Below are 23,377 nucleotides of genomic sequence, written 5' to 3' on the forward strand. Positions count from 1 at the left end.
GCATTCCTACGGTATCCGGGAGTTGCACAATCTCATGGTCTAAGGAAAGATACTTGACATTAGAAAAGCTTTAGCATACGAACTACACGATCTTTGTGCTAGGCTTAGGATTGGGTCTTGTCCATCACATCATTCTCCTAATGATGTGATCCCGTTATCAACGACATCCAATGTCCATGGTTAGGAAACCGTAACCATCTATTGATCAACGAGCTAGTCAACTAGAGGCTTACTAGGGACATGGTGTTGTCTATGTATCCACACATGTATCTGAGTTTCCTATCAATACAATTATAGCATGGATAATAAACGATTATCATGAACAAGGAAATATAATAATAACCAATTTATTATTGCCTCTAGGGCATATTTCCAACACAACAGCGCCTCCGCGTTCAACACACGGGCAGCCCGGTGACGTCTCCCGCTCCTTGATCCAGCAAGGAGGAGGGAGAGGTTGAGGAAGAAGGCTCCAATAGCAGCACGACGGCGTGGTGGTGATGGAGTGGCAGTTCTTCGCCAGGGCTTCGCCAAGCTCACGCGGAGGAGGAGAGGTGTTGGGGTGGGGAGGGGCTGCGCCTTGGATGTGGTGTTGCAGCCCTCCCCTCGCCCCTCTATTTATAGGGAGATGGGGGAAGGGGGCCGGCCCCTCCAGATGAGATCTAGAGGGGGCGGCGGCCAAGGGGGAGGGGGATTGCCCCCCAAGCAAGGGGGGCGCCCCCTTTAGGGTTCCCCCAAACCCTAGGCGCATGGGCCCTAGCGGGGATGCCGCCCAGCCCACTAGGGGATGGTTCCCTTCCACCTACAGGCCATAAGGCCCTCCGGGGCAGGTGGACCCTCCCGGTGGACCCCCGGAACCCCTCCGGTTGTCCCGGTACAATACCGGTATACCCCCCGAATATTTCCGGTGACCGTATGATGACTTCCCATATATAAATCTTCACCTCCGGACTATTCCGGAACTCCTCGTGACGTCCGAGATCTCATCCGGGACTCCGAACAACATTTGGTAATCACATACAAATCTTCCTAATAACCCTAGCGTCATCGAACCTTAAGTGTGTAGACCCTACGGGTTCGGGAACCATGCAGACATCACCGAGACAACTCTCCGGCCAATAACCAACAACGGGATCTGGATACCCATGTTGGCTCCCACATGTTCCATGATGATCTCATCGGATGAACCACGATGTCGAGGATTCAAGCAATCCCGTATACAATTCCCTTTGTCAATCGGTACGTTACTTGCCCGAGATTCGATCATCGGTATCCCAATACCTCGTTCAATCTCGTTACCAGCAAGTCACTTTACTCATTCCGTAATACATGATCCCGTGACCAACTACTTAGTCACAATGAGCTCATGATGATGCATAACCGAGTGGGCCCAGAGATACCTCTCCATCATACGGAGTGAGAAATCCCAGTCTCGATTTGTGCCAACCCAATAGACACTTTCGGAGATACCTGTAGTGCACCTTTATAGCCACGCAGTTACGTTGTGATGTTTGGTACACCCAAAGCACTCCTACGGTATCCGGGAGTTGCACAATATCATGGTCTAAGGAAATGATACTGACATTAGAAAAGCTTTAGCAAATGAACTACACGATCTTGTGCTACGCTTAGGATTGGGTCTTGTCCATCACATCATTCTCCTAATGATGTGATCCCGTTATCAATGACATCCAATGTCCATGGTCAGGAAACCATGACCATCTATTGATCAACGAGCTAGTCAACTAGAGGCTTACTAGGGACATGTTGTGGTCTATGTATTCACACATGTATTACGGTTTCAAGTTAATACAATTATAGCATGAACAATAGACAATTATCATGAACAAGGAAATACAATAATAACCATTTTATTATTGCCTCTAGGGCATATTTCCAACAGTCTCCCACTTGCACTAGAGTCAATAATCTAGTTCACATCACTATGTGATTGTAATGAATCCAACACCCATGGGGTTTGTTCATATCTCGCTTGTGAGAAAGGTTTATTGGTCAATGGGTCTGAACCTTTCAGATCCATGTGTGCTTTACAAATCTCTATGTCATCTTGTAGATGCAGCTACCACGCGCTACTTTGAGCTATTCCAAATAACTGCTCTACTATACGAATCCGGTTTACTACTCAGAGTCATCCGGATTAGTGTCAAAGTTTGCATCGACATAACCCTTTACGACGAACTCTTTTACCACCTCCATAATCGAGAAAATTCCTTAGTCCACTAGTTACTAAGGATAAGTTCGACCGCTGTCATGTGATCCATTCCTGGATCACTCCTGTACCCCTTGACTGACTCATGGCAAGGCACACTTCAGGTGCGGTACACAACATATCATACTGTAGAGCCTACGTCTAAAGCATAGGGGACGACCTTCGTCCTTTCTCTCTCTTCTGTCGTGTTCAAGTTTTGAGTCTTACTCAATGCTCACACCTTGTAACACAGCCAAGAACTCCTTCTTTGTTGATCTATTTTGAACTCCTTCAAAATCTTGTCACGGTATGTATTCATTTGAAAGTACTATTAAGCGTTTTTTGATCTATCCTTATAGATCTTTATGCTCAATGTTCAAGTAGCTTAATCCAGGTTTTCCATTGAAAAACACTTTTCAAATAACCTTGTATGCTTTCCAGAAATTCTACATCATTTCTGATAAACAATATGTTAACAACATATACTCATCCAAAATTCTATAGTGCTCCCACTCACTTCTTTGGAAATACAAGTTTCTCATAAACTTTGTATAAACCCAAAATCTTTGATCATCTCATCAAAGCGTACATTCCAACTCCTAGATGCTTACTCCAGTCCTTAGAAGGATTGCTGGAGCTTTGCATACTTGTCAGCATCTTTCAGGATTGACAAAACCTTCTGGTTGTATCACATACAACCTTTCCTCAAGAAAATCGTCGAGGAATTAATGTTTTGACATCCTATCTGCAAGATTTCATAAATAATGCAGTAACTGCTAACATAATTCCAACAGACACTTAGCATCGCTACGAGTGAGAAAGTCTCATCGTAGTCAACTCCTTGAACTTGTCGGGAAACATCTTAATGACAAGTCGAGCTTTCTTAATGGTGACACTTACCATCATTGTCCGTCTTCCTTTTAAAATCCATCTGCACCCAACAGCCTTACGACCATCAAGTAGTTCTTTCAAAGTCTATACTTTGTTTTATACATGGATCTTCTCTCGGATTTTATGGCCTCGAGCCATTCGTTGGAATCCGGGCCCACCATCGCTTCTCCATAGCTCGTAGGTTCATTGTTGGCTAGCAACATGACTTCCAAGACAGGATTACGTACCTCTCTAAAGTAGTACGCATCCTTGTCGACCTATGAGGTTTGGTAATGACTTGATCCGAAGTTTCATGATCACTATCATAAGCTTCCACTTCAATTGGTGTAGGTGCCACGGGAACAACTTCCTGTGCCCTGCTACAAACTAGTTGAATTGACGGTTCAATAACCTTATCAAGTCTCCATCATCCTCCCACTCAATTCTTTCAAGAGAAACTTTTCCTCGAGAAAGGACCCGTTTCTATAAACAATCACTTTTGCTTCCGGATCTAAAATAGGAGGTATAGCCAACTATTTTGGGTATTCTATGAAGATGCATTTATCCGCTTTGGGTTCGAGCTCATCAGCCTGAAACTTTTTCACATAAGCGTCGCAGCCCCAAACTTTTAAGAAACGACAGCTTAGGTTTCTCTAAACCATAGTTCATACGGTGTCGTCTCAACGGAATTGCGTGGTGCCCTATTTAAAGTGAATGCGGTTGTCTCTAATGCCTAACCCATAAACAATAGTGGTAATTCGATAAGAGACATCATGGTATGCACCATATCCAATAGGGTGCAGTTATGATGTTTGGACACACCATCACACTATGGTGTTCCAGGCGGTATTAGTTGTGAAACAATTTCCACAATGTCTTAATTGTGTGCCAAACTCGTAACTCGGATATTCATCTCTATGGTCATATCATAGACATTTTATCCTCTTGTCACGACGATCTTCACTCTGAAATTACTTAAACCTTTCAATAATTCAGACTTGTGTTTCATCAAGTAAATATACTCAGCATCTACTCAAATCATCTGTGAAGTAAGAACATAACAATATCCACTGCGTGCCTCGGCACTCATTGGATCAAAATGTAGTACTTCCAACAAGTTCCTTTCTTGTTCCATCTTACTGAAAACGAGGTCTTTCAGTCATCTTGCCCATGTGGTATGATTTGCATGTCTCAAGTGATTCAAAATCAAGTGAGTCCAAATGATCCATCTGTATGGAGTTTTTTCATGCATATCTACCAATAGACATGGTTCGCATGTCTCAATCTTTTCAAAACGAGTGAGTCCAAAGATCCATCAACATGGAGCTTCTTCATGCGTTTTATACCAACATGACTCAAATGGCAGTGCCACAAGTATGTGGTACTATCATTACTATCTTATATCTTTTGGCATGAACCATTCATTTTAGGTGCAAGACCATTGAAGGTATTATTCAAATAAAAAGAGTAACCATTATTCTCCTTAAATGAATAACCGTATGGCGATAAACATAATCCAATCATGTCTATGCTCAACGCAAACACCAAATAACAATTATTTCGGTTTAACACCAATCCCGATGGTAGAGGGAGCGTGCGATGTTTGATCACATCAACCTTGGAAACACTTCCAGCACATATCGTCATCTCACCTTTAGCTAGTCTCCGCAGCCTTTTATTTCGAGTTACTAACACTTAGCAACCGAACCGGTATTTATTACCCTGGTGCTACTAGGAGTACTAGTAAAGTACACAATAGTATACCGTATATTCAAAATACTTATGTCGACCTTGCCAGCCTTCTCATCTACCAAGTATCTAGGGTAGTTCTGCTTCAGTGACCGTTCCCCTCATTATAGAAGCACTTAGTCTCGGGTTTGGGTTCAACCTTGGGTTTCTTCACTAGAGCAGCAGCTGATTTGCCGTTTCATGAAGTATCCCTTCTTTCCCTTGCCCTTCTTGAAACTAGTGGTTTAACCATCAACAATTGATGCTCCTACTTGATTTCTACTTTCACAGTGTCAAACATCGCGACTTGCTCAAGGATCATCATGTCTATCCCTGATATGTTATAGTTCATCATGAAGCTCCAATAGCTTGGTGGCAGTGACTATGGAGAACCATCACTATCTCATCTGAAAGATCAACTCCCACTCGATTCAAACGATTGTAGTACTTAGACAATCTGAGTACATGCTCAACGATTGATCTTTTCTCCCTTAGTTTGTGGGCTTAAGAAACTTGTCAGAGGTCTCATACCTCTTGATGTGGGCACTAGTCTGAAATCCCAATTTCAGTCTTTGGAACATCTCATATGTTCTGTGACGTTTCAAAAACGTCTTTGGTGCCACAATTCTAAACCGTTAGCATTACGCACTGAACTATCACGTAGTCATCAAAACGTGTATGTCAGATGTTTCCCAACATCTACAGACGACGCTCAAGGTTCAGCACACTGAGCGGTGCATTAAGGACATAATCCTTCTGTGCAGCAATGAGGACAATCCTCGGTTTACGGACCCAGTCCGCATAATTGCTACTGTCAACTCTCAACTAAATTTTCTCTAGGAACATATCTAAAACAGTAGAACCAAAGCGTGAGCTACGACATAATTTGCAAAGACCTTTTGACTATGTTCATGATAATTAAGTTCATCTAATCAAATTATTTAGTGAACTCCCACTTAGATAGACATCGCTCTAGTCATCTAAGTGATACATGATCCGAGTCAACTAGGCGGTGTCTAATCATCACGTGAGACAGACTAGTCATCATCGGTGAACATCTTCATGTTGATCGTATCTTCTATACGACTCATGTTCGACCTTTCGGTCTTCCGTGTTCCGAGGCCATGTCTGTACATGCTAGGCTCGCCAAGTCAACCTAAGTGTATTGCGTGTGTAAATCTGGCTTACACCCGTTGTATGCGAATGTTAGAACCTATCACACCCGATCATCACGTGGTGCTTCGGAACAACGGACCTTAGCAACAGTGCACAGTTAGGGGGAACATTTTCTTGAAATTATTGGGAGGGATCATCTTATTTATGCTACCATCGTTCTAAGAAAATAAGATGTAAAACATGATAAACATCACATGTAATCAAATAGTGACATGATATGGTCAATATCATTTTGCTCCTTTTGATCTCCATCTTCGGGGCGCCATGATCATCATTGTCACCGGCATGACACCATGACCTCCATCATCATGTCTTCATGAAGTTGTCTCACCAACTATTACTTCTACTTGGCTAACGGTTAGCGATAAAGTAAAGTAATTACATGACGTTTATGTTGACACGCAGGTCATAAATAAATTAAGACAACTCTTATGGCTCCTGCCGGTTGTCATACTCATCGACATGAAAGTCGTGATTCCTATTACAAGAACATGATCAATCTCATACATCACATATATCATTCATCACATCCTTTTGGCCATATCACATCACACGGCATATGCTGCAAGAACAAGTTAGACGTCCTCTAATTGTTGTTGCAAGTTTTTTTTACGTGGCTGCTATAGGTTTCTAGCAAGAACGTTTCTTACCTACGCCAAAACCACAACGTGATATGCCAATTTCTATTTACCCTTCATAAGGACCCTTTTCATCTAATCCGATCTGACTAAAGTGGGAGAGACAGACACCCGCTAGCCACCTTATGCAACTAGTGCATGTCAGTCGGTGGAACCAGTCTCACGTAAGCGTACGTGTAAGGTCGGTCCGGGCCGCTTCATCCCACGATGCCGCCAAATCGAAATAAGACTAGTAACGGCAAGTAAATTGACAAAATCGACACCCACAACAACTTGTGTTCTACTCGTGCATAGAAACTACGCATAGACCTAGCTCTGATACCTCTGTTGGGGATCATTGCAGAAATTAAAAAATTTCTACGAATCACCAAGATCAATCTATGGAGTAACTAGCAACAAGAGAGAGGGGAGTGCATCTTCATACCCTTGAAGATCGCGAGTCGAAAGTGTTGCAAGAACGTGGTTGGAGGAGTCGTACACATAGCGATTCAGATCGCGGCTGAATCCGATCTAAGCACCGAACAACAGCGCCTCCTCGTTCAACACACGTGCAGCCCGGTGACGTCTCCTGTGCCTTGACCCAGCAAGGAGGAGGGAGAGGTTGAGGAAGAAGGCTCCAACAGCAGCACGATGGCGTGGTGGTGATGGAGTGGCAGTTCTCCGGCAGGGCTTCACCAAGTTGACGCCGAGGAGGAGAGGTGTTGGGGTGGGGAGGGGCTGCGCCTTGGATGTGGTGTTGCAGCCCTCCCCTTGCCCCTCTATTTATAGGGAGAAGGGGGAAGGGGGCCAGCCCCTCTAGATGAGATCTAGAGGGGGGGCGGCGGCCAAGGGGGAGGGGGCTTGCCCCCCAAGCAAGGGGGGTGCCCCCTTTAGGGTTCCCCCCAAACCCTAGGCGCATGGGCCCTAGGGGGGGATGGCGCCCAGCCCACTAGGGGCTGGTTCCCTTCCACCTACAGCCCATAAGGCCCTCCGGGGCAGGTGGACCCTCCCGGTGGACCCCCGGAACCCCTCCGGTGGTCCCGGTACAATACCGGTATACCCCCGAATATTTCCAGTGACCATATGATGACTTCCCATATATATATCTTCACCTCCGGACTATTCCGGAACTCCTCGTGACGTCCAAGATCTCATCCGGGACTCCCAACAACATTCAGTAATCACATACAAATCTTCCTAATAACCCTAGCGTCATCGAACCTTAAGTGTGTAGACCCTACGGGTTCGGGAACCATGCAGACATGACCGAGACAACTCTCCGGCCAATAACCAACAGCGGGATCTGGATACCCATGTTGGCTCCCACATGTTCCACGATGATCTCATCGGGTGAATCACAATGTCGGGGATTCAAGCAATCCCGTATACAATTCCCTTTGTCAATCGGTACGTTACTTGCCCGAGATTCGATCGTCGGTATCCCAATACCTTGTTCAATCTCGTTACCGGCAAGTCACTTTACTCATTTCATAATGCATGATCCCGTGACCAACTACTTAGTCACAATGAGCTCATGATGATGCATAACCGAGTGGGCCCAGAGATATCTCTCCGTCATACGGAGTGACAAATCCCAGTCTCGATTTGTGCCAACCCAACAGACACTTTCGGAGATACCTGTAGTGCACCTTTATAGCCACCCAGTTACGTTGTGACGTTTGGTACACCCAAAGCACTCCTACGGTATCCGGGAGTTGCACAATCTCATGGTCTAAGGAAATGATACTGACATTAGAAAAGCTTTAGCAAACGAACTACACGATCTTATGCTACGCTTAGGATTGGGTCTTGTCCATCACATCATTCTCCTAATGATGTGATCCCGTTATCAATTACATCCAATGTCCATGGTCAGGAAACCATGACCATCTATTGATCAACGAGCTAGTCAACTAAAGGCTTACTAGGGACATGTTGTGGTCTATGTATTCACACATGTATTATGGTTTCAAGTTAATACAATTATAGCATGAACAATAGACAATTATCATGAACAAGGAAATACAATAATAACCATTTTATTATTGCATCTAGGGTATATTTCCAACAAAAAATACGGAAAATATTATCTTATCATATCTATCAAGATCTCACTTTCGTAAGTGACCGTGAAGGGATTGACAACCCCTTTATTGTGTTGGTTGCGAGAATTTTATTTGTTTGTGTAGGTGCGAGGGACTCGTGCGTAGCCTCCTAGTGGATTGATACCTTGGTTCTCAAAAACTGAGGGAAATACTTACCTACTTTGCTGCATCACCCTTTCCTCTTCAAGGGAAAACCAACGCAGTGCTCAAGAGGTAGCAGCTGCCTCCTTCTTCGCATCCTCTTTCGCCTCGCCCTTCTCCACAAGGCTTGCGGCGTGACATTCCTTGGCGTCACGCTTCTCCTGCGAGATCTCCGCCCGGCACTCAGGTGTGAGGCTTTTGTAATAGGTGATCTTTTGCAAGATCATGGCGGACAACAAGGTCAGAGCGAAAGGGGAAGTGTACAGGGTAAGAAGTGGCGAGGCGAATCAAAGGGAAAGGAGGAAATGGGTGCGGCTAGGGTTCTCCCTCATCGTCCAGTTTAGATAGTGGGATTTGGCCCCTCGAACGGCTCGCTGGAGCAGTGACATGAATTTGGTATCACAAAACTAGTGATCTCCTTAATAGACCGATGGATTTTGGCGTGAGTCTCGCCCGTTTGTCCGACGTGGCGGACACGTCTAGGCGTCCCCAATCCACCCCACATATGGGTTGAGGGGTGTCGGAGGGCCCAGACGTATAGACCGGCTTTGGAGGGTCCGGTTGGACTACTTTATATCCCTCGCAGCGAGCGAGAAAAGTGTAGCGTTGCTTAGGTCGGCAGGTGCTACATGGGCGATGGGCCTGGGCCGCATAAGCGAGTATTCTCGAGTGAGTGAGAGCGAGCGTAGGCGAATTTATTTTCGAGTTGTTTCATTTTCAATTAATACAAATTATGAATTCGAAAAAGTCCTCAAATTTGAAAAATGTTTCGTGCTTTTTTGTTCATGAATACAATAAAAATTCACGGTTTAAAAAATGTTCGCAAATTCAAAAAAGTTCATGAATTCAAAAAATGTTCTCATGAATACAAAAAATGTTCTCTAGAAATTTTAGAACATTTATTGAAATTTTCACAATTTTTGAAATTTATGAACATTTTTAAATTGTGAATATTTTCTAAAATTATAAGTATTTTTGAAATTGTGAACAATTTTGAAATTTAAAGCATTTAAAAAAACGTGAAAAAGTTTCAAAATTGTGAATTATGTTAAAAAATAAAAAGAAACATAGAAAAAAAAGAGGGGAAAACAATAAAAGAAAAAATATGCAGAACTTTCTACAAGGTTTTCCCTTTTTTAGGGGATCTACAAGGTTTTCCTAAAACTTGTCAGAACGGTTCGCTCGGTAATGAGCAGGCCCATGTCCTACGCTAGTGAGTGATCGGAGACTTAATGCTCACAACGAGCGACACATATTATTTGTGCCTTTTGGGTTGCGTTTCTTGGTCAAGGCGGGTTGTCCGCCCGGATGCTTAGGGTTTGGTTGTAGATGTTTTTACAGCTAAAGTGTACTTCTGCTCCAGAGCTCAAATGAGCTTGGTAAACAGTAAAATAATAATAATAATAAATCTGATTTTTTTTGCGGGTAAAAGACTTGTATTACTCAGAAACATTAGAGTTACAATCAGCAAGGGCTAGCTCTACAGCTACTGAAGGTCCTGAACCAAACCAAGTCATAATCCTACCTTCAATCCTCGCATAAGAAGCTAGACTATCGCTAACCATATTCTAAGACCGACTAGCAAAAATAATACAAGATCTATGTAAACTCAAAAGATACTGAATCTCTCTTACAATGGCCGAATACAAGGGTCTATCCACTTCTTGCACCTGAATCATCTTCGTGGCAACCATAGAATCCATCTCCACAATAATTGGTAGCTCTGTGCGTTGGATTTCCAAAGAGAGACCTTCCATGCATGCACATAACTCCGCTTCCAACATCTCTGCAAGAGAAAAGCGCTCGACACGATGAAAAAATAATAGCTCCCTTGTCGTCCCTAAGGACCATGCCAGCACCAGCACTACCATTTTGACCAACCGATCCATTTGTGTTCCACTTGACCCAACCAGCATCCGGCAATTTCCATCGACCAATATGCATGGAATCTCTGGAGCTCACCACTGGTGCATCAATAGGAGTTTACCCTTACCCTGATAGTTGCATATATCAGTTTTAAGTCCTAGCAGGGAACCGAGATAGCTCACTAGGAACCTTTTCGAGGACTCAAGCGGAGGTGGGGGTTTATGGTGGACCACCTCATTCCGGACAAACCAAGTACGCCACAAGGTCATCAGTAGCATGGATCGATCAACATCAGACATAGGATTCAACGCATACAACAACCACTCTTTCCCCGTGTGCTCTACCATATTGATATCTGGCAGGGACCAACATTCACCATTGTATGCCATAAATTCTGGCCAAGAGGGCACCACAAAAATGGATGAAAATTATCTTCAAGTTCTCTAGCACAAAGCGGACAGAGCTCGGATGTTTCGAGCCCTCACTTGTGCTTATTCTGCCAGGTTGGCAAGGAGTCAACTGCCACCCTCCAAGCAAAGTTACAGACCGAAGGGGGTATGTCAGATTTCCATATCAGCTGCCAAACTTTTTGTCTACCATCTGGGGCCGAACTGGAGGTCGAATTTGCATGTCGATAAACCTCTTTAAACGCAAAGTTGTAGGCACTTTTCACAGAGAACACACCATGTTTGTCTGGCCCCCAAGCAATGATGTCTTCCTCCTGTCTCGGGGATGCTCAAATTTTAGAAGTAAGGCCAGATTTCAAGAGCCGTTAGGATTAAGCAAATCCGCCACAAACCTGATTCTGCATGTGCCCTGAGTGGTAATCAGTTTGAAACTGAATGGTCTAGGGATCCAGTTGTCGCGCCAAATTCTGATGCTTCAGCCATTTCCTACTCTCCAAAGAATCCCCTTCTTTAACAAATCCAGGTCATGGCTAATCGCCTGCCATGAAGAAGATGCATTCCCACTAAACACTATATCCTCGAGTTTACCATCCGGGTAATATCGGGCCTTCAAAACATGCGCACAAAGAGTGTGTGGTCTAGTGATAAGATGTCAGGCCTGTCAAGCCAACATAGCGTGGGTGAAAAGTCGGAAATCCCTAAAACCAACTCCTCCTTTACTCTTCGGTTGCATCAACCTATCCCACGAGCGCCAATGAACCTTCCTCTTCCCTAGCGTCGAACCCCAATAGTAGCTCCCGACCATTCTTGTGAGCTCGTCACAAACAGAGAGCGGAAGTTTAAAAACTCCCATAATATAAGTGGGAAGGGCTTGCGCTACAGGTTTAGTGAGGACCTCCCTTCCTGGCTGCGCCAAAAGTCCATCTCCCCACTGTACCAAGCGTTTTGTTAAGCTCATTTGAAGGTTTTGGAACCGTCCTTTCGACAAACGACCATCTGGCGCTGGAAGCCCCAAGTACTTTTTCTCAAAGACCGTGCTGGACACATGCAACACCCCCCTAATCTCCTCTTGGATAGCTGTTGGGCATGCTTTCCCAAAGAGGATTGAACATTTTTCATAGTTCAGGCTTTGGTCGGTAGCTTTACTATACAATTCTAGCACAGACTTCACCTCCTCTGCTTGAATCTTTGAAGCTTCAAAGAACAATAATGTGTCATCCGCAAACAATAAGTGTGAGATACCAGGAGCCCGCCTACACACTTTAACGGGAGTAATTTCTTCAGTTGCAACCTTATGCTTAAGGAGAGAAGATAACCCATTGGCCACAAATAAGAATAAAAATGGTGAGAGAGGATCGCCTAGCCGAAGACCTCGCGACGGTGCGAATGAATCCAAGAGGGTTTCATTTAGTTTGACAGAGTAACTCACATACGTGACACATGACATTATCCAGTCCATCCATCTATGAGAGAAGCCCAGCTTTTGCATCACTCGCTTCAAGAACGACCAATCCACACGATCATATGCTTTTGAGAGATCAAGTTTATACGCGCAAAAACTCTTAGTGGGGTCCTTTTCCTGCTTAATGTGGTGAATACACTCAAATGCCACTAGGGCATTATCTGTAATTAGCCTGCTTAGTATAAAAGCACTTTGCTCATGGAAGATAATATTATCCAACAAGGGCCTCAAAGGATTTACCAAGTATTTAGAAATGACCTTGTATATAACGTTGCAGAGACTTATAGGCCTATAGTGTGTGAGCATGGTTGGGCTAGGAGTTTTGGGCACAAGAACAATGGAAGTTGAATTTACCACTTTCGGCAGAATCCCAGTATCGAAAATTTCCTTAACCGCCGCCACCACACCGCTCTTGAGCGTACTCCAATGCTGCTGATAGAATCTAGCTGGAAAACCATCCGGGCCATGTGCTTTTAAGGGACCAATCTGAAACATCGCATCCTCAATCTCCTTCTCACTAAAGGGGACACATAATTTTTCATATCCTCCTCCGAAATCCTTGCTTCCAGCCAGTCAAGCACCTCTGATGCTTCTAGGTTTTGATCCGCTGAGAAAACTCTCTTGAAATACTCTGTGGCCATCCTGGACATCTCAACGAAGTCTGTATGGATGTTGCCAATACTATCCATGAGACTTCTAATTTTATTTTTCCTTGCGCGCCAAACCGCTTTACTCTAAAAATATTTGGTATTGTGATCCTCTTCTTTGAGCCACAAGATTCTCGATCTTTGCATCCAGAGCATCTCTTCTTGATAAATTAGTTCATTCATCTTATCCGTAATCCTCCTTATCTCCCGCCGATCCGCATTCATATGCATGAGTTCTTCTAGCTGCGATCTAGATTTAGCCAACTCCCGCATAACATTACCAAACCGCTTATTACTCCATGCTCCAAGGGTGGCCATAGTTTTCCGCAGCGTTGTTTGCAGCATTTCCAGATTATCTACAGCCCCCACCGAATCCCAGGCCTCCTTGATGACCTTTGGGAGGTTCACATCTCGCTCCCAAAAGAGTTCATACCTCCTGGTTTTTGGTCCTGAATGATCCGTTTCCGGTTCACCTTTTAGCACTAGGGCTATATGATCAGAACATGGGGAGACCACGTGCACAATAGAGCAGAAAGGAAAAAGATTTCTCCATGCATTTGTCGCTGTTGCCCTATCCAAACAAACTTGAACATTATTATTGCCGCTTAGTTTATTATCATATGTGAAGGGGATCCCCGATAACCCCAAGTCCACCAACTCGCACACTTCCAGTGTATCTCTGAATGCCATCATTTGAGCCTCAGGTCTCGGTGTCGCTGATAAGTGCTCAAAATCCCAGAGAGCTTCATTGAAGTCTCCGACCACTAACCATGGATGATTACTGACACTCTTAAGGTTCTTTAGTTTTGTCCACATCATGTGTCTATTTTCAACCCGCGGTTCTCCATAAACACAAGTAAGCCTCCATTGCCCAGAGTCCGGATTAACACGCACTATAGCATCAATGTACCGGTCGTCCTTGTCCAGTATGCTAATATTGCAAGATTCGTGCCAAAACAGAGCTAGTCCACCACTCATCCCAATGCTATCTACTCCTTCAAAACCCTTCAAGCCAAGTCTGCTCCTGAGTCTCTTCATCTTATTCGTTGTTTGCCTCGTCGCGCACAAAAATACAAACGTGGGGGAATGCGACTGCGAGATGGTCGTTATTTCTCGAACCGTCTGGGTATTCCCCCCTCCTCGGCAGTTCCAACTCAGAAGATTCATTGGGCTTGGTGGCCCTCCTCGCCGGAGGCCGCCGTATTCATTGTCATTAAGACATTTTCTCCTCCCCCCTCTCTTCACCCTGCTTTCTTCTCTTCACAATAGGAACCCTGTCGGGTGTTGCATTTTGGGGAGTTCCATCACCACTTCTTTCAGTCCCACTTCCGTTCTCCAACAACATCACAGTGTTAGATACTTTCCCAACAAGGTGCGGCAAGTGTTTCCCTCTAATATTTACAGAACCATCCGTATTAATGAGTCTCTTCCGAGCACTTTTACCATCTCCCCCCATTGGTCATGAGAAATATCCATATCAGCCTCCCTTGTGTCAACTCCCCTCCCACGGCCTCCTGCTACCCCAGTTCTCCCACCTCTATCCCCTCTTCCTCTTCCACCACTCCTCCCCCTCCTCTACCGACACCAAAAGTACCCCCTCCTCTCCCTGCTGTATTCGACCAAGCACCACCCCTACCTCCTTTACCATCATTTGCACCATCAGAGTCATTACTCCAGTGTAACCAGACCCCCCCACTCATAGTTCGCCGGGTCATGTATACCATCCCCGCACTCCTCCACGACATGTCCCATACAACCACAATGAAAACAGAAATCCAGCAGCTTCTCATACCTTACGGGGTATTTTTTCCTCTCTTTCAAGGTGATAGGTACAAACCTCACCAATGGTAGGTTTACATTCACAAAAACCCTCACTCTCAGAAAATTTGAGGGGTTAATCTTCCCTTCATTTACCACCACTGTAAATGGTGGATCCCCGACCTTCTTTGCAACCTTCTCTGCTAATTCCTTCTTCCTTGTGAGACCATCCGGCAAGACTTTGATTGTTGCCCACAGCGGATACATATTAAGGGCACAGTCTGCCACATTAGTGAAGCCGTCATACTCAACTAACACAACGGGATCCCCACGAAGCCACGGTCCTCCCTCCATCACCCTCTTCCAATCTCCCAAACAGTGACATTGAGCAAGGAACAAATTCGGCCCTTTGATGTTGAAGGTGACACCCTCTGCACATGTCCAGGCGTTTCTCATGGAATTCAACAGCGTCGCGTGACTGAACGGTCGCAAAGTATGAACCCTAAATAGGGCAAGCCAATGAACCTCACTGATCAATTCATCCACCTCTCCCGAGAGATCCAGGTCCTCTTCCTCCTCTCCATGTAGATTCAGTCCTTCAAAGGCGTCCTCTAGATCAGGGTTTGGGCCATAATGGTCCCATCCTGCCTCTTCTTCCTCCTCTATACTTGCAGCATCTTCCTTCACCTCCCGATCCTGCTCACGACTTCCTTCAGGTAGATCGAAATCATGGCCTTCACCCCCTCCAGCAGCCTTGTCTCTATCCCCGCTACTTCCTATCCCCTGACCTTCCTTCGAACCCCCCGCTCCACTATCCCCGTCACCGATGTTCTCCATGCGCCCAGATCGCTGATCCCGTCTTGCAGACTTGATCGCCGGCGAGAAGACGTAGCAACCACGTGGACTCTGGCAGCGCCGCCAGAGGAAAAGGTGGACTGTAGGAAAACCCTAGAGGAAAAGGGTTTTGGATAAAACTTGATGGAATGACTGTTTGATTAGACTTGAAACTGGTGCTAACAGAATCTTTTTGTGAAACATTGACAAAAATTTCAAGTGCTTGCAAAAAATCTTCATGAAATCACATCCCTATAAGGCATGGTAAAAAAACAAAATCAGTCCTCCAAAATGCTTTTGAAAGTAGCATTTTCAGAGTATCGATTTTTTTTTTGTCACGCCTTCTAGAAATGTGATTCCATGACGAATTTTTGCAAACACTTGAAACTTTTGTAAATGTTTGTCACAAAAAAAATCAAATTTTTTGTGAACAATCCGAAGCAATGTGAATGCTTAGATTTGCACCTTCAGATAAACAAAAGTAACCAATGCTCCACCTAAATTCCAATAGCTTCATCAACAGATAATTCACAGTTGCCAGGCAGTATGTATGAACTGAATTTTTGACAGAGGATTCTAAAATACATGGATTTTCTCTACTCTGCCAGTCTATCTCCTCCAAAAAAGGCTTCCTTTTATATTGCCACCGAAAACAAAAACAATTACAGTTTTATCTTGTGAAATGTGTTCCTGAACACCAATGGCCAGACCTCTACGGGCTACACCAGTTTACTAGCATAAAATGCTACAAAAACATCATCGGCGACAGGGCAGTCAGTTGTAGTATTCCACATTTTAAGATTGCTACTCTCGTGTAAAGCAAAAAAATCAAAGCAATGACAGCGAAAAACTACGTGTGCTATGATACTGTCAGCACCAGCCACTAGGACGTCGATTGCCTCGTGTTCCGTGATGGCGTGGACTTCACCTCCTCCGGGTTCGCGGATCCGGGGCTCTCCGACGTGTCCGAGCTACTGTTCTCGCCGACGTGCGCCTTCCCAGACCAGAGCTTGCTTAGCATCTTCGGCATCAGCATCACTTTCGCCTTGCCGGTGGTGGTGCTCTTGTCTTCGCCGTTCTTGTTGATGTCGCTGCTGGTGCTGCTCCTCTCGCTGCCACCGCAGTTGTTGGCGAGCCGCATCGACCTGAAAGAATTGATGTCGCTGGATGTCGGGACTCCACTACCTTCCTCTTCCGTTGTCGTTGTGGCCGCTGACCTGGAGCTGCCGTACGAGTTGCCATTCTCTCTGGGAAGAAGCGAATGAACAGCAGATGAAAGGTCGGCTCCAGAGTCACTCCTGGCAGAAGCGGCTGATGCTCGGACTTGCTCAAAGAAGAGAACTTGCACAACCACACGCAGAGGAAGCCGTTCATTCTGCACCGCGTGCATGCAGGCCTCCTGGGACAGCTTCTTGCAGTCCATCAATCCACATAATCTCTTCTTTTCGCTCTTTGATAGGCTGGGGTGCTCCTGTAAGCATGGAATTGCATGTAGGTTTCAAACTCCCAACAGCAGACATACTAACTGGAAATAGAAGATGTATGTGAAAAATATTACCTTTAGATACATGTCGATGGCATGGTATAGTTCGTCATGCATTTGTCGGGACGAGGCAGACACCATTTCAGCAAGTGCAATGAACTTCAGGACAGGCAGGTTAGGGTCTTTAGCGATCTCACCAAGATATTCATCGATCAGCTTTGCAACTGCCAGCTTTGACATGCTGGAAACAGAAGCAAACTTCTCGACTTCCACAATTTCATCATCATCTTGAAAAGTCATTTTACCATTATCACTATGATGTGACATGAACTGCTCTACTATTGCCATGATCAGGTCGACATTATACACGCCATTTTCAGCACTGGTTGCTGGTATAAGAAGGTCTGGAACTGAAGCACCATCCAGTTGGGTGCCTATTCTCTTTACCAAGTTATCACGATAAGACTCACCAGATTCCAGCAAGCATGCAGCATTTAGTAACTTGAGAAGAAAACCACATGACACTGAACCTTTTTCAGTGGGCAGCAGAAATACAATGCTTTCGAGAACTGCACGACGTTTTGTGCAATCAATTCCATTGCTCACGGCATCTTCAAGGGAACCAAACAGCCGTCGGAATGCATAGACTCTTAGTGCTTCTCCAATAACTACAGCAGGTGTTCTTCCCTTTGCCTTGATTGTTAGGAGCACACGCTTGTACAAATCCACTTCAAGTTCAGAAAGGTCCTCAACCCACCAGTCCTTAGGGACCATCTGTTGCATCCTGACACCATTCCAGTGAGAATCAACACCATTCTCGGATTGGAGCTTTTTTCTGTTGTAGGTGTATGACCACTCAACCTCTGACGGATCAATTGACGCCTTCGATGCAATAGAATCAATGCAGTGGTTGATTACCTTCAAATTCTCAGACCATGGCAGCAATGACTTCGTACTTTGCAGAACTATGATTGAGTCTTTCCAGGTGCGAAAAATGCTCGATGTCAAGAACACGTCAATTTTGTAGATAAGATTTCCTTTGTCAATGGTCTCAAACATTTCTAGGTACTCAGCTGCGCAACGAGCAGCAAGAACATTATATGCATTGAGTGTTACAATCATGCCGTAGCAGAACTTGGCACAAATTTCAAATGCAGAAGAACCACCAGGAATGTCAGATATATTCACTTCATCGTCGCTTTCCTCGTTACTTGAAGCTACTAATCTTTGCAACCGTGAACTCTTTGACAAAAGAGGGAACTGCAAATAATGTGCACAGCTCAATTATTTTAGATATAATAAAGTAAAGCTGCACTGGTAAAAAAACAGATGCTAACTTATTAAGCTCTACTCTATTATACTGCATAAAGTGCATGTATAAACAGTTCCTTCAGTTGCAAAATTACAATACAAGAGTATATGGTAGGAGTAATTGCTAAACATAGACAGCTGACACTTCCAAAGCTTGAAAGCACTTCATGTTTCCTTTTTTTTTCTTTTGCCATTAGGCAATTTCTAGGTTGAAGCAATCATTTGTAAATGATATAACTGTGCACTGTAGAAGACCCACCAAGTTCTGAAATGTTGTGCTTAATCGAGGAGTGTATGTACAAATAACAAAGGATGTAATGCTCCAATTGATAAAGCATAATGAACAAAAAGGGGTCATCTTGTCAACCTTAGTGTAGCTTATAATTAGGTGTTCTACACCAAAGGCTAGTCATATAAACCAGTAGCAATTCTGGTAAAATAATTTTTTAACAGCTCTAGGAAAGAGCCTTAGCAATTAGTTCATGCTTAATAGCCAATATTAGTATTATGAATTCTTCTCAAAATGTCACTGCAATGTCACAGCATGAAAGCAACAATTTATACAGATAAGAAGTCGATACCTTGTGAAGATAAAACTTGACATCTCCTATGGAGATAACGATGTCTGTTGCCAGCTCTGTTGCAACAAACCTGAAAAGCACGTTAACACAACACTAGCGTCAAAGCTATTTAGTATAAATAGAGGCAAAGCATAGTATAGAAACTGATGAGATGCAAAAAAAATGCAGGTCAATTTTCAAATAAAACAGGTGCATCGTTGGAATTGAAGGTCTTTACATAACCACAACAGATCTAAAAACAGTACTGAAAGAATTCCAGGCCGCATATATCGATATATGCCCGTATTTACATTTTCCCACTAGGCCACTACCTTCCTGCTCCTGTGTTTTTGTGTATGTACACATGTCATAGCTGTACTATGCAACTAGCATATTACCTAGGCATGAGTTATACAAGGGGCAGATGGTAGTGATGACATGTCATTATTCAATGAACAGTATATCAGTCAGGACATGAAGACTCACATCTCGCACATCATTACAAGAGAATGACAAAGGTGACAACTGTGAGGATATGGGCAGATTACCGGATCACACTATGTGTGGAAATGGCACAGTTCATAAAAGTGGGCCCACTATAATTCTCAAAAAGATCGTCACATATGTTGCACACAAACAATTGGTTACAGATCACAATGATGGCAAAGTAAATCCACAAAAAACAATAAATGGAGAGCTCAAATGAAAAATGAAAAATGAAACAAAATCCCAACCCACTGAATCAGCTAAAAGTAAGACAGCGAGTGACAGACCATTTACCTAAGCAAAGTACCACAAGCAACGCTGGAGAAAGGTGTGGAAAGCAACTTCACATCTAGTCTAGTAGTATTGCGTATAACAATATAACTAATTGAACTGGCGCAGGACCAATGATTAAATAAATTGTACATAGCAAGGCAAAGAGAACTTAATTGAGCTCCAAGAATTCAATCTACAAGATGGACCACAAGGTCAATAACTAGCTCAATTATTAAAAATGAACACTAAACAAACTAAGAAAAGCATTGCAATCATTAAATCTGCACATGCCCTCAAAGTACAGAGGAGCTTAAGAACATATGCCACTAGCAGGAATTAAGGAAAAATTAACCTATAAAGAACATCAGTTGGATAGTTAGCCATCCGAATGTCAAGATACGATGCATCACAGCTAGGACTTAGGAGGCATGCTAGGCAACCAATTTTGTGAACATTGTTATAATGAGAAAGCAATCCAATCCGCATGGTAAATCTTTTAAAATTTAGTTGCTAAACATGACACGAATATAATAGCTGTACATATTATATAGATATATACCTATCTAGTTTTACCCAAATATAAAAGGTTTCATAGTGTAAATTTGTAACAGTAATGTCAATACTTCACAATGATTGGACGTTTTGCGCAGATTCCCAAACTCATACTAGTAACTGAAATCAAAGAAATGGCACCGATGGAGCATGCTCACATCCTTTTCTTCCTGTTTACGAAATGGAGCCCAGGAAACTACAGATCAAGGCCAGTATTCCCCACCACAGAGCTAATTAATTGCTGATCGCATATGACCAGTAACCAGTATGATTGGCCCCCTTTAGCGACTTCTTTACTTGGAATTTATTTCAAGAAACAACCAAAACACGATCCCCTCCATTCTGGCAAATTTGCAGAACGAAGACGCATACTAAAGCCAAATCTCTCTCAAGCGAACAGATCTCACAATCCCAACCACAAAATTGTTGCCGTCGTCCAACAGGACTGGTACTAAACTGGAGAGCAAGGACTAGATGAAGTAAAAATGTCAACAGAATCTGAAGAAACTCTGAGGAAGAACAGAAGCAAATCAACTAACCTGATATTGCTGCCCTCTGTCTGAAAGACATCCGGCTTGGAACCAAGCTTCATATGCTTCATTGTGCCACACCGAGAAACAGCCTGCAAATCTCCTCCCCTTTTTGCTTTCTCTCTAGCTCTTCTACTTTCCCCTACCTCACCAGTCACCACCGAATGGGAGCCAAGAAGGAACGCCTCAACAAACCCACAACACTTGACCCATCAACAAAGTACCAAACCGGTGGCCACCATTGAAAGGACAACACCAACAACTGGTGATAAAGATCCACGCCCAACTGTCCCCCTTTGAACCGCGGCAGAGCCCCCACCAAATCAAATCAGGTCAAGAGCCCAAGCAGACCTCCCTCCCTCTAGATGAGTAAACTAGCCGGCAGTTGCATCAAGATCTGGGTCCGGGAGAGCACAACGGCAACAAGGACTCCTCCTCGTCCAAGCTGGATCACACAAGGAGAGGAGTAAGGGGCAGCACCTGCAGAGCACAAGGGCAGCATCTTGAGGTGAGGGGACAGCGGGAATAATCGGTGATGCAATGTTGGGAGACCATGGGAACAAGCACCAGTGAGGGGAGGAATCTTATCTTGGTTAAAATCACAAGCAAGCAACATGAATGGCACAGACAGGTTGCAAGATGAGAATAATTTAAGGGTGTGGCACATGTAGGCAGTCAAACAGTGGTTATAGAATTGCAATCCGTAGACCACTGGTTTGGAGGGGTTGCTTCTCCTCTTGGTTGGCAGCAAGATCGAAATGTGCATAAAGAAATTGACATAATCTGATTTTTCTAGGTAAATTTTGGCTAAGGAGGAAAGACCTTATAATAAATCCGAAATAGGAAAATGGAACATAGGATTATGAAGTTTCTCGTATAAAAAATACCACAAAAACTGTAATACCGGGATTGACAAATAATGGCACATGTCTCAACAAAAAATCACACTTTACCTCGTGCTACAGAAAAAAGAAAGAGAATAATTTGCAATTTACTTTCAGTTAACAAAGAACGCAAGTTCAGTTCAGTAGTGCCTAACAAAGGGAAAGGATGATCAACAGAACCCTTAGAAAAATCTTTTAGAAAATAAACTGCAAACAAATCCGCGACAGAAAAAATGGGTGTATTGGGGACAGACTAAACGTTGGGATTAGATCGGCTGCATGGAATAAATCAATCGAAACGAGTTAGGGATCCGTCACCAGCAAAAGAAATGAATCAGCGGAGGGCGACGAAGATCTTTGTTGCGCGGGGCTGCGGAAGGAGACGCCTGGCGGCGGAGGGGGAAGAGGAAGGCTCCGTCCGATCTCGACGGCCCTAGACAGTGGACCCGGCGAGGAGAATACGCCGCCTCTTCCTCTGCTTCTCATCAGACGGAGGTGGAAGGGAGGGAACCAGTGATGGGAGGAAAGAAAGGCCTTGGTTGGCAGAAACCAACAGAAAAGCGCAGAAGAAAAGGCAGCTTTTTAGGACAGGGGAAACGACCAAACCAACACCAAGAAACATTCCCACCGAACCACCACCACTACTGGATACACTCCTCCAACTCATTGTCGGAGTAGCGTAGAAATAAACACTTCAATAATACACCATTTCATCTCTTATTGGACGGGAAAAATGCGCGGCGGCGTCGAGCTTGCCTGCTGAACTCACGATAGACAGAGAACAAAAATCCAAACCTTGTTTGAAGGGGGAAAAGAAGAACTGGCAGGGGCTTATAATTACCTCACAAAAGTTGTGAGTTGGGTGGATGCGATCAAGCACAACGCTTGAGTTTCTTGGCGTCGATCCGCCGCCCGGCCGCCGCTGGTGAGAGTGTCTTTCTTGCGGAGTGAGCTGAGTTTGGTGGTGCCTGCTTCTGCTGCTGCTGCTCTAACGCAGGGCTAATGGATTTGGTTTTTTATCTTGAGAAAAACTGGTGGGGGGTGCCGGGGTGGGGTGGCAAAGCCTAGTTCATGGGCTCTGCGAATGGACTGTTCTGCCCCTCTAATTGTTCTCTTGCTGCCCCTCCCTTTCTCCACTGGTTCCACACAACTGCGTTTATAATTATAATCCTGTTTTTTTTTCTGCTTGTCCTTCTAGTTTTGGTGGATTCTTTTATGCAGTCTCGTTTTCTTGAGAATATATGTGGTCTCATTTTGTGTGTGGGGAGTGTTGCACAGTTCAGGCCAGGCACTTTTTCTCCGGGATGAAAACCAAACATGCTGGTAATCCTTAATCAAGACCGAGGGGTCAGTCAACCCGTTGTATTTTTGGACATTCACAATTTTGAAGCCCGGTGGGAATTTATGTTCAATGACTTCATCTGTGAAACACCTCGGGTACGGGGCGATGACGTGACGCACATCAGAATTGCCCACAT

At 44.3% G+C, this 23,377-nt stretch overlaps 1 protein-coding gene across 2 annotated transcripts; it reads right to left on the reverse strand.

Moving 5' to 3' along the window:
* Positions 1-16,434: 16,434 nt before the first annotated feature.
* On the reverse strand, positions 16,435-22,949 carry LOC125550666 (phototropic-responsive NPH3 family protein NPY4). 2 transcript variants are annotated; one of them, XM_048713713.2, is made up of 5 exons: positions 22,741-22,949; positions 21,025-21,495; positions 19,196-19,265; positions 17,379-18,563; positions 16,435-17,291 (listed from the first exon to the last, which is right to left on the reverse strand). In XM_048713713.2, the coding sequence occupies exons 2-5, from the start codon at positions 21,084-21,086 to the stop codon at positions 16,704-16,706; spliced, it is 1,905 nt and encodes a 634-aa protein (XP_048569670.2). In that variant the 5' UTR covers positions 21,087-21,495; positions 22,741-22,949; the 3' UTR covers positions 16,435-16,703. The 2 variants fall into 2 exon arrangements, with proteins under 2 accessions (XP_048569670.2, XP_087373898.1); XM_087517772.1 differs by lacking the exon at positions 22,741-22,949 and adding an exon at positions 22,218-22,706.
* Between the last annotated feature and the right edge of the window lie 428 nt (positions 22,950-23,377).

The sequence above is a fragment of the Triticum urartu genome, chromosome 4A (genome assembly GCF_056163025.1).
Source record: "Triticum urartu cultivar PI428250 chromosome 4A, HENAU_Tu73, whole genome shotgun sequence".
In the NCBI taxonomy this organism is placed as follows: domain Eukaryota; kingdom Viridiplantae; phylum Streptophyta; class Magnoliopsida; order Poales; family Poaceae; genus Triticum; species Triticum urartu.

Excerpts from the sequence above, each read along its gene's own strand:
- LOC125550666 (XM_048713713.2), bottom strand. The coding sequence starts at position 21,086 with ATGAAGCATATGAAGCTTGGTTCCAAGCCGGATGTCTTTCAGACAGAG. Across the intron at positions 19,266-21,024 it reads ACAGAGGGCAGCAATATCAG|GTTTGTTGCAACAGAGCTGG; the intron begins GTTAGTTGATTT and ends CGTGCTTTTCAG. Across the intron at positions 18,564-19,195 it reads TCAAGTTTTATCTTCACAAG|TTCCCTCTTTTGTCAAAGAG; the intron begins GTATCGACTTCT and ends CATTATTTGCAG.